Source organism: Pelodiscus sinensis, chromosome 16 (assembly GCF_052426305.1).
Source record: "Pelodiscus sinensis isolate ZL-2025 chromosome 16, ASM5242630v1, whole genome shotgun sequence".
In the NCBI taxonomy this organism is placed as follows: domain Eukaryota; kingdom Metazoa; phylum Chordata; order Testudines; family Trionychidae; genus Pelodiscus; species Pelodiscus sinensis.
In genome coordinates this window covers 41,340,885-41,351,695 of record NC_143067.1, presented here as the reverse complement: position 1 = coordinate 41,351,695, position 10,811 = coordinate 41,340,885, and the positions used below count along the sequence as shown (strand labels likewise).

The following is a 10,811-nucleotide window of genomic DNA, read 5'->3' as shown; positions in this document are numbered from 1 at the left end:
AACATGCAAATCATGCAAAGAGATAAGCCTTTCTGCAGCAAAATGAAACTTGGGGCTTAAGAAACTCACCTGAAGGGAGACTTGATCGACAGTATCGATATTTGAAAGGTCTCCCACTAGAAGAGGCCCAAGCTTCTCAGACGAATTCTGACCCGTGAGAGTATTTGAACAACTGACATTAGGAAACGAGGGCTGCTTTTTTCTAGAGCCCGCGGTGAGCGACGCCTCCTGGGAGTAGGAGTGGAGAAACGCTCTGACCCCATCGATGCCCACGAAGTGCGAGACGGGAACTCCGCTGAAAGTCCCACTCGAGGAGTCCAACAGCTGCGACTCGCGCCACCGCCGGAGCCGCAGGGCCACCAGCGCTATGACGAAGGTGAGGAAGACGCAGGACACGGACGCCACCGCGATCACCAGGTACAAGGTGAGGCCGGACTGCGGCTGCGCGGGAGCCGAGAGGCTGCTCAGGTCCGACAGGAGCTCGGGGATGCTGTCAGCCACCGCCACCGTGACAGTGACGGTGGCCGAGAGAGGGGGCTGCCCGTTGTCCTTCACCAGCACCACCAGGCTCTGCTTCAGGCCGTCCCTGTCCACAAAGTAGCGCGCTGTCCGCACCTCGCCGCTGTGGACTCCGACCGAGAAGAGCCCCGGCTCCGTGGCCTTCAGCAGCTGGTAGGAGAGCCAGGCGTTCTGCCCGGAGTCCGCATCCACCGCCACCACCTTGGTGACCAGGTAGCCCGGCTCGGAGGAGCGAGGGGCCAGCTCCACTCCCGTGGAGCCATCGCTGGGGGAGGCGGGGTGCAGGATGTGCGGGCTGTTGTCATTCTGGTCCAGCACCAAGAGCCTGACGGAGACATTGCTGCGGAGCGGCGGGGACCCCCCGTCCCGAGCCTGCACCCGGAACCGAAGCTCCCGCAGCTGCTCGTAGTCGAAGGAGCGCAGCGCGTACACAGCCCCGGTCTCCGAGTTAATGGAGACGGCGGAGGAGAGCGGAGCTTCGCGGCCCTCGCCCTCCAGCAGAGAGTAAGTCACTCGGGCGTTCTCCCCCCAGTCGCGGTCAGTGGCCCTCACGGAGCACACGGAGGCCCCGCTGGGGTTGTTCTCGGGGATGGACACGGTGTAGGATGTCTGGCTGAAGACGGGCGCGTTGTCGTTTATGTCCGAAAGTTGCACTGAGATGCTTGTGGTGGAGGATAACGGGGGAGTCCCGCGGTCTGTGGCTGTGACCGTCACATTGTAACCCGAGACCCGCTCCCGGTCCAGGGCTCTGTCAGTCACCAAGCTGTAGTAATTGTCCAATGTCTTCTGCAAGCGGAACGGCAGATTGGCTGCGATGGAGCACGTGACCTCTCCATTCGGGCCTGAATCCAGGTCCTGCAGGTTTATGAAGGCGATCACAGTTCCCGGCGGGCTGTCCTCACTCACTGAGCTGGTGAGGGAGGTGACTGTGATTTCCGGCAGATTGTCATTGACATCGATCACAGTAACCAGGACTTTGGACCTGGCCGAGAGGTCTCCACTGTCCTTGGCTTGAACCTCCATCTCATACGACGCAGCTTCCTCATAGTCCAGGTTCCCCGCCGTCGATATTTCTCCCGTTCTGGCGTCCACGCGGAACACCTGCGACGCTTTGTCTTTCAGTTTCCGGAGCGAGTAGGTGAGCGCCGAGTGCATCGCTTCGTCCGGGTCGGTGGCGTTCACTGTCAGCAGCAGGGACCCGACGGGCACGTTTTCCAGAACACTCACTGTATAGACCGGCTGGCTGAAAGCTGGCGCGTTGTCATTGGCGTCCAGGACAACGACGCGGACCCGCGCGGTGCCGGACCTGACGGGATCCCCCCCGTCCGTGGCTGTGAGGATTAGATCGTGAACGGCTCGTTCTTCCCGGTCCAGAGGCTTTTGCAGCACCAGGTCCAGGTGTCCGTCCGCATCGGCTCCCGCCTGCGCCTCCAGAGAGAAGTGCTCGTTGCTGCTGAGCTGATACCCCTGCAGGGAATTGGTGCCCACGTCCGGATCCTGCGCCTCCTCCAGCGGGTACCGGGTTCCTACGGCGGTTGTCTCACTGATTCTAAATTCGAATTGAGCTTCCGGGAAGCGGGGCGCATTGTCGTTAATATCCGTTATTTCAACGTCAACAGCGAAAAGTTTAGCTTTATCCTCAACCAGAACCTCAAAATGTAACAGACATTTCTCCAGCCGCCCGCAGATCTGCTCCCTGTCTATCCTTTCCGTGGGGTACAAATAACCGCTCTGGAAATTCAACGCAAAATACTGAGTCCTACCTCTGGAAACAAGGCGCACTCCGCGGCCTGAGAGCTCCCTCGTATCCAGCCCCAGGTCCTGAGCGATATTCCCCGCGAAAGCGCCTTTTGGTAGCTCCTCCGGGATGGAATAGCGAACGCGCCCAGCAAGTGCGTCCCAAACGGTAAGGAATAGGAAGCAGAAGAGGAGGCGCCCGCTGCAGTGCCGGAGCCTTTTGATAGCCGCCATCTCTCGCTGTGGGACTAGATGCCTGGGAGCCTTCTGCCAGGACTGTATCAATACAAAGCGATTGACAGAATCCCGCGGTGCGATCCCTAGTTCCTGGGTCGGGGGCTTCCCCACGGCATCTAGGGCTGCGATGCTGTATCCTGGCGGTTACGTAGTGTCTGCTGTGTCCGCTGTGTGAGCGGTTACAGCCGGGCGGGGCCGATCGCTCAGCGTCTCTCTCCCGCATTGGTGAGCAGCGACGCTCAGAGTCTCAGGAAATAACTGCAGCAGTCGCGTTTGGTCAGTGTGTTTAACCTCCAGCATCTTTAATCTCCCGTCTGTATTACTTGTTAACGAAACAAATATAGATGCAAACCTCATTTTGTCTGACCTGAGAGATACTGTGAAGCTGAACTCTTCTCTACGATCCATTAATCACAAAACAAACTGGTTGCACATGAAATAAAATTTCTCCGCTTTATTCCCTCATTCTGAAACGACGCACAAACTTACTTTTGCATAATATGTCACAGTAATCCTGTATTTATACCACATTCTAATAAACAGACGACTCGTTTTAGTTTTCACGTTAATGTCTGAAGACGCATATAGTCCCATTCGCTTTCTGTCCCTGTGAACAGTTTGCTCCCCTTTCTGGCTAGAGTTAGCATCTATTTATGTGTTTATTTAGATATTAATTTAAGCATTCATCATACAGCACAAGTACCTATTCAGTGCTTTAGAGACTTTTACAAGATCTAGCTATATATTTTAGAAATGTCTGTCTGAATGAGAGTCTATTTGTCCAAGAACTTCTCCAAAACACTACCAGCTAGGAACACCACATTTGGTAGGCAGCTTTCTCTTCTCCTAATTTAAAGCAGGGCCAGGCTTTGGTTCTACCAGGAAAATGGGAAGTGTCAGGAATGGGACTGTTTTCCATTACATTCAGAGGGAGGCGGCACAGAGAGCAGGTACTAGCCTGAGAGTTGCCACAGAGGGCAATGAGCTCAGGGGAGAGCTATACCGGAAAATGACCACGTGGGACAGCTGCCCCACCAAGAGAGTGGCCAGGAGGGCTGGCTGCTCACTATCTTGCCTGCAAGCAGATCAGATAAATAGCCCCTGCCCCAAACCCTTTCCCACTCCCTTGCCCTTGCCTGCAGCACCAGGAAGGTAGAGAAAAGGCCACTGGCAGTGGGAGGTGTTGGGGGGACAGAGAAGGCCCCTAGCGGCTGGAGAAGTTGGGGGGAGAGAGAAGTCACCTGGTGGTGGGGCGGAGAGAAACTTGGGGGAGAGAGAGAAGGGCCCTGCCAGCTGGAGGGAAGTGTGGGGGAGAAAAGGGCTCAGGGTGGGGGGGAAGGGAAGAAATCCCTGCTGGGTAGGACCGCCCCACCCTTAGCCCCTCCTCATCCTCCAACCATCACTCTCATCCCTCACACCTCCAGTCTCCTGCCTTTCCCCCTCGCCACGTTCCAAAGGCCCTGCCTTCACTCCTCCTGCCCCCTCTCCCCATCACCAGCCCCTTGCCCCAAAGGACTTAGGCAATGGCCGGTAAGTCTTCTAATACATATACGTGAACGTTCTCAAATCCACTAGTCTACCCTAATTACATTAAGATTCATGGAGGCAGAAAACTAAAATATAAACGTAACCTACCCACCAGCACAAATTCCCATCAGTCTCCCTTGGTTCCAAGCGCCCGTGAAACAAAGCACCTTTGCAGCGGGCTCCAAAGGTCAGACAATGTGGCTAGTTTGGCCCAAGTGGACTGGCAATCAGTTCCCAAGCAGAGGGCAGAGAAAGCCCTGACAGGGGCTGTGATGCTGCAGCGGGATGCATTTAAAGCAGTGAGTGAGACAGGGAGAGATGATCTGAAATAGATGGGCCCCCACCCATTCAGGGGTTTATAATTCAAAACCAGCCTATTGAACCCCTGCTACCATTAGAAACAAATATGCAGCCATTGCTGAGCTGACTACAGTAATTACTCATTTCACACATGCCTGCTTAACACGTTTTCACAAGAGCATGATTTTATTTTTAGGGAACGTTTTTCAAATAAAACAACAGTCCCCAAAATAACACGAAAATAATAATCAAGTGGAAGAATACTTCCCCTGGCGGTATAAGTTGGTGAAAACAGTGGTAATATGCATGAGCGGATGAATACACTGGTCACAGCACTCCTCCACTCACTCACTGTTTATCTTCGTGTTTTAACAAACCACAGTGATTTGTGTTGCTAAATATCTAATGCTGACAAAAATTGACTTTGCTCTGAAACGCAAACCTGAAACGCAACCCCCACCTTTTCCATTATTTTAATGGGAAAATTGACCCCGCATAGCACAAACATTTTCAGAAATGCATCTATAGTGTTAAATGAGGAATTACTGTATCCTGTCAGAGAGCAATAGAAAATGTGAATATCACACGAATATCACATACCTGTTGTTTACGTGTTTCGTCAATATGTAAACTAGGATATTTTAAAATGTTATTCCTTGTGGGTAGCCCAGGATATATCCCAGATTGCTTTGTTTCTGGAATGTCAACTCTGAATGGTGAGTTCATTCTCATAGACCAATGAAGAGAAGGACGTCAGGAGGCTAGACCGGAAACGTGACCATCCAATATCTACTTTACTGTTCCAATTTTGGCTTTAGTTTTTATAAACTTGTTTTGAAGACATCTGTGTGGCGGTTGTGTTATGTATGTGCTACCTAATTCTGTGAAATTTTAAAATTACAGTGTTGTAATAGAGTTGTCTTCTAAAAATTGATTGAAAACCCAAGAGCAAAAGATCAGGAATTAAAACCCATGAGTAACTGGTTATCCACACAACCATTAACATAGGAATAAAACTACCGATACAGTTTCTCTCGTCAGCGCAATATATCTTGTGCTTTGTCAACTTGATACCAATTCAATATTGCAAAACACGAGCAATATCAATGATATTTATATCAATAAAAGCCCGTATAAAACTGGCTGTTGAGAGAATTACTATTTTCAATGAATCAGGTTTAACATTAAATGATTGCCCTTGATTTGCCAGTGCGAAAACATAAAAGAACACAAGCAACATGCAAGCGCGTTAGCACAGGGGCTCACCTTCCCAACGCTGTCAGGCTCAGACTTTTGCTCTACAGAAGCCGAGCTCCTGCTGCTGGTGAGAAACATCTGGCAGATGTCACTGGCAAAGATAATCTCTCCCATTCCGTTCTGGCCGTTTGGTTTCAGAGAGTTAGAGTTGTTCCTTCCGGAGTCTGCGGCTAAACACAGGTTGTAGCTGTACGGCAAAGTCCCCTCGCAGTAGCCTGGTGGGAATCCGGGACCCGCCTTGGAATAATCGGAACCCAAACATCGCAAACCTGAGCAATTCGCAGCCTTTCCCAATCTCATCGCAATGGCCAGTGTCACCGTCAGGAGGAAGAGAAACGAGACCAAGGCCAAGGCCAACACCAAGTAGAACTGCAAATCAGACTGCGGCGCCGACTCAGCCGACCGGTCGCTCATTTCCGGAAGAGCCTCTTGGAAGTTCTCGGCGAACACCAGGCTCAGAGTCACGGTGGCGGAGAGAGGCGGCTGCCCGTTGTCCTTCACCAGGGCGACCAGCCGGTGCTTCACCGCATCTCTGTCCGCAAAGGCGCGGGCGGTCCGGATCTCCCCGCTGTGCAGCCCCAGCCGGAAGAGCGCCGGCTCCGTGGCCTGCAGCACATGGTAGGAGAGCCAGGCGTTGTGTCCCGAGTCCGCATCCACCGCCACCACCTTCGTCACCAGATAACCCGCCTCGGCAGAGCGAGGGACCATCTCGAACACGGCCGAGCCCTCGGTCTCGAGCGAGGGATACAGGATGCGAGGGGCGTTGTCGTTCCGATCCAGGATAAACACGCTGACGGTGACGTTGCTGCTCAGAGCCGGCGACCCGCCGTCTTCGGCTCTCACTTGCAGCTCGAACGCCCGGAACTGCTCGTAGTCGAAGGAGCGCTGCGCGTACAGCGCTCCAGTCTGGGAGTTGATGGACACGTAGGAGGAGACAGGCAGCTCCTGGATGCTGCTGCGCAGGATGGAGTAAGTGACCCGGGCGTTGCTGTCCAGATCCCGGTCTGAGGCTTTGACACTGAAAATGGAGGCCCCCGAGGGGTTGTTCTCGGGCACGTAGGCGCTGTAGGAAGGTTTCTCGAAGACAGGGGCGTTGTCATTGACATCCGAGATCTGTAAGAGGATGGTTTTCTGGGTGGAGAGCGGGGGGGAGCCCTTGTCTGTGGCCGTGATTGTGATGTTGTACTCCGGGGCCCGCTCCCTGTCCAGGGGGCTGTCAGTCAGCAGCTTGTAGTAGTTATTGGAGGAGGACACTATTTTAAAAGGCAAGTTGTTTGGAAGGTGAGCGGTGACTTTTCCATTTTCTCCTGCATCTCTGTCACGGGCTCTTATAAGAGCGATCACTGTGCCGGGCTCTGAGTCTTCGGGGATAAGACTAGAAACGGATGTCAGGGTAACTTCAGGGGCGTTGTCGTTCTCGTCCAAAATTTCTATTTGAACTTTAGAATGACCAGTCAGGTTACCCCCATCCCGGGCTTCTATGCTCATGATATATTTAGTCATCTCTTCAAAATCCAGAGACTCTCTATTTGTTATCTTCCCATTTGCTGCATCTATTTTGAATAATTGCAGGATGTTTTTGGGTGTATTACTGAAGGAGTATCTGATTTCCCCATATAATCCTTCATCCTTGTCCATGGCTTTCACTTGTATCACTATGGAGTCCCTGGGTAGATTTTCATTTATTCTGACTTTATAGGTCTCTTCAGTGAATACTGGGGGGTTGTCGTTGGCATCTATGATTTTAATGTTAATCTGAGCGGTCCCGGATCTCACAGGGTCCCCACCATCCACAGCCGTCAAGATCAATTTATGAGAACTTTGTTGCTCCCGATCCAAAGGCCTGTCTAAAACTAATTCTGCGTATTTGTCGCCATCTGCACTCTCCTTCACCGCCAGGGTAAAATACTGATTTGGGCGGAGTTGGTAATTCTGCACTGAGTTCACTCCAACATCTGGATCTTGTGCCGGTTCCAGTGGAAAGCGCGCCCCCGGCAGTGTAAATTCATTGATCTCTAACACAAGGACATTTTTGTCGAAGCTCGGAGCGTTATCATTAATGTCCTGAATTGCTACATCCATGTTGTAAACATTCAGAGGGTTTTCCACCACCGTTTCGAATGTCAGCACACAAAGCGGACTCTCCCCGCAGATCTCCTCCCGGTCTATGCGGCCATTCACATACAAGTCGCCATTTTCCCCATTCACACTGAAGTGCTGCTGTTCCGAACTGACACGGAGCCTCCGCAGCGGCAGCTCCCTCAGCTCCAGCCCCAGATCCTGGGCGAGGTTCCCCACGAGGGAGCCTTTGGCCATTTCCTCGGGGATCGAGTATCGAGTCTGCTCCGGGGCCGCGCGGCAGAAGAGCAAAGAGAGTAAGGAGGGATATAAAAGTACTTGCCGTGTGACTGCCCGGCCGCTCGGTCTCTGCCTGTTTTCCATCCCGTTCTCTCTTCTTTTTCTTATTTATCCTCCCCCCGAGTCTGCGCTTTAAGTCCCGGTGAGCACGTCAGACTCCGCGGGGCTGGCGAGTAAATCCAAGGAGCCTCTTAGTCCAATTTTGCTCGCCAGGGCCGAGCCGCGCGGTGTCTCTGCACCGAGCTGCGTGTCGGTTCGTGCAATAGCTCAGAGCAGTGGCAGCTCTAGCTGGTGCAGTAGCTCTCCGGCTCTGCGCTGGCCGACAGCGCCACGCTGCGTCTCGGTACAGAACTGCAACTGGCCGATCCCGTTAAACAGTTCCTGACGAACCCTTTCCTTCCTCGAACGCCCTCTGATAGCCAGTCCTGTGGATCAGAAGCAGCTAAAGTTTGAACGAACGGGCAAATACTGCAGCGAGAGACACGCCCACTCCCCTCTGTTTCCTGTGAGTTTTGTGTGTTCAGTGACAAGACCGATTGATTAAGAATAAAGGGGTCATTTCTTATATTTCCAAGAACGAAAAATTTCAGTCTGGAAACCCAAACCCACAGAACAAAGCTTCTCTGAACTTCTGCAATCTGTGACACATTTGTCCTTCTTCCACACCTGGGGCCTGATTTTAATCTTAGTTACAGCAATGCACAGACAGGGGAACTCATCTAAAGTGAAGAATGCAAGAGAGAATACAGTGCTGTAAGAATCATGGGATCCGAGTTACACAGTGCCTTTGCCTGTTCCTGGCCTAATTTCTGTTATCCCCATCTCAGTTTCCCCATTGGTAACTGGAAGAGAGGGTTCCCGCAAATCCTCTTGTTTGGACCAGTCAGGTCCCAAAGGTGCTGGACTAGGGAGGTCCAATCTATATTTCTTTTTTGTATGTGTTTATCTGCTTTAACCTTTAACCTTATAAATAACTCCTTTGTTTCCTTTTCCTATTTAATAACTCTTCATAGAGTTTGTTATACCATTGATTACAGTATTGTCTTTGGTGTGAGATCTAAGGTGTAACTGACCTGGGGTAAGCTCACATGGGTGATGATAGATCAGTGGACTCAAGGGGACCATCCAGGATGCCATGTTAATGATGTTATGGTGACTGCAGAGTTTCCACTTGATAACCGCTTGAGAAAATCCAAGTACAGAATTCATTACCTATTTGTGATTTGTGACCTGCTTCCTTACTGTCCTCCTTGGGGTTGGTACCCACACTCTTAAGTCATTGCAGGCAGTTACACTGACATAGCTGAAAAGATTCACATACCACAGGTCAATTAGGTTATGGATCATAACCCAGAGCTGTTCCAGTTTAAACCTGGTATTGAGAGTTTTAAAGGTTAAAGAATAGACTGAGCCACAGTCCTAAGAGAGTCATAAGGGGAAAGACCTTGAATATGTATCTTTGCAGAATGGAATATCATTTAAAAGGAAATCCTCAGATCAGGAGTTGAGAGTTTTGCTCACAAATTTTGACTGTGTGCCAAAGGAAGGAGAGCACATGGAGTATGATCAACAGGCCTCTCCCACATGTCACAGGGGGCACCATTATGATAGAACTGGTTGGACTGTAGCACCTGAGAGCCAAGGGACCAGAGAATGGTCACAGAATTGTGGATCAGGCAGGGGGAAGCAGCCAAGTCAGCTTAGGAGAAGCTACGCCACAGACACTTGGAAGGAATAACACCAATCAACGCTAGTGAAGAAGTGGAAGGGGCATGTATGAAACTGATAGAAGCTCAAGCAATGCAATTAAAAATACCAGAGCAGCAAAATGGGCCACTGTCTACAGTCAAGCCCTAAGACACAACTACATTTGTTCCAATTCTTTAGACAAACATCTACAGGATCTTTATCAAGCTTTCTTAAAACTACAGTAACCACCTGGAGAAGTGAACAAAAAGACTGATAAAGCCAGTCAGCTACCCAGAAGTAACCTTCTACAGGACAGACCCAACAAAGAAAGCAACAGAATGCCACTAGTCATTACGTACAACCCCACATCATCAAGGATCTAGAACCCATCACAGAAGACAATTCCTCACTTTCACAGACTTTGGGAGACAGGCCAGTCCTTACTTACAATGTCAGGCAAATACTCACCACCAACTTCACACCCCACAACAGACACAATAATCTAGGAACTGATCCCTGCAACAAACCCTCTTGCCAACTCTGTCCATGCATCTGCCCCAGTGACACCATCACAGGACCTCACCACATCAATTATCCTATCAAAGGCTCATTCACGTGCACATCTACTAATGTAATACATGCCATCGTGTGCTGACATTATTCCATCTATTTGGCATATATTCTTTGTTCCTAGAAAGATGGTTTGCATTTGATTGTATTAAAATAAACGCTGTTCAATACATCCATCATAGGAACAGTCCACATGCTCCTATATCAGTTGCCTGTCTTCCATGTTATTTACCATTTTACCAATCTGAAGTATCCATAAGCCCAGACCCATTCCTGGCACTTCCTGTTTTCCAGGCATAACCCTGACCTTGCTTTAAGTTGGGGTAAGAGGAAGCCAAAGGGGAGCAGAGAAAGTAAATGTAGGCAGGGCCTAAGGAGGTGTCTATGGAGTCCAGCTACCTTCCACACTGTCCACATTTTAAGAACATAGTAAAAGCCAACACCCATAACTTGGTACATACATCACACAAGAATATTGATAACTGAGTTATTAGTTTTCCAGTCATATATCACACACCACCTTTTGGGTATATGTCATAACAACAGTGTGCTAGGTGTATTGAGTACATCAGGCCTAACCAGAGTTGCTGACACAAAACAGAGAACCACCAATGGGC

General features: G+C 50.6%; 1 protein-coding gene across 11 annotated transcripts in view; it reads right to left on the bottom strand.

Moving 5' to 3' along the window:
* Positions 1–10,811, bottom strand: part of LOC106731829 (protocadherin gamma-C5-like) — a 237,111-nt gene that overhangs the window by 153,798 nt on the left and 72,502 nt on the right. The window contains exon 1 of one of the 11 annotated variants that reach the window (XM_075900726.2): positions 5,587–8,379. The exons of 9 other annotated variants lie outside the window; for them this stretch is intronic. In XM_075900726.2, the coding sequence (XP_075756841.2) occupies positions 5,587–8,019 (2,433 nt within the window). In that variant the 5' untranslated portion in view covers positions 8,020–8,379. Of the gene's footprint in view, positions 1–69; positions 3,577–5,586; positions 8,380–10,811 lie in introns of those variants that run through there. One more of the 11 variants, XM_089769596.1, reaches the window with a different exon arrangement.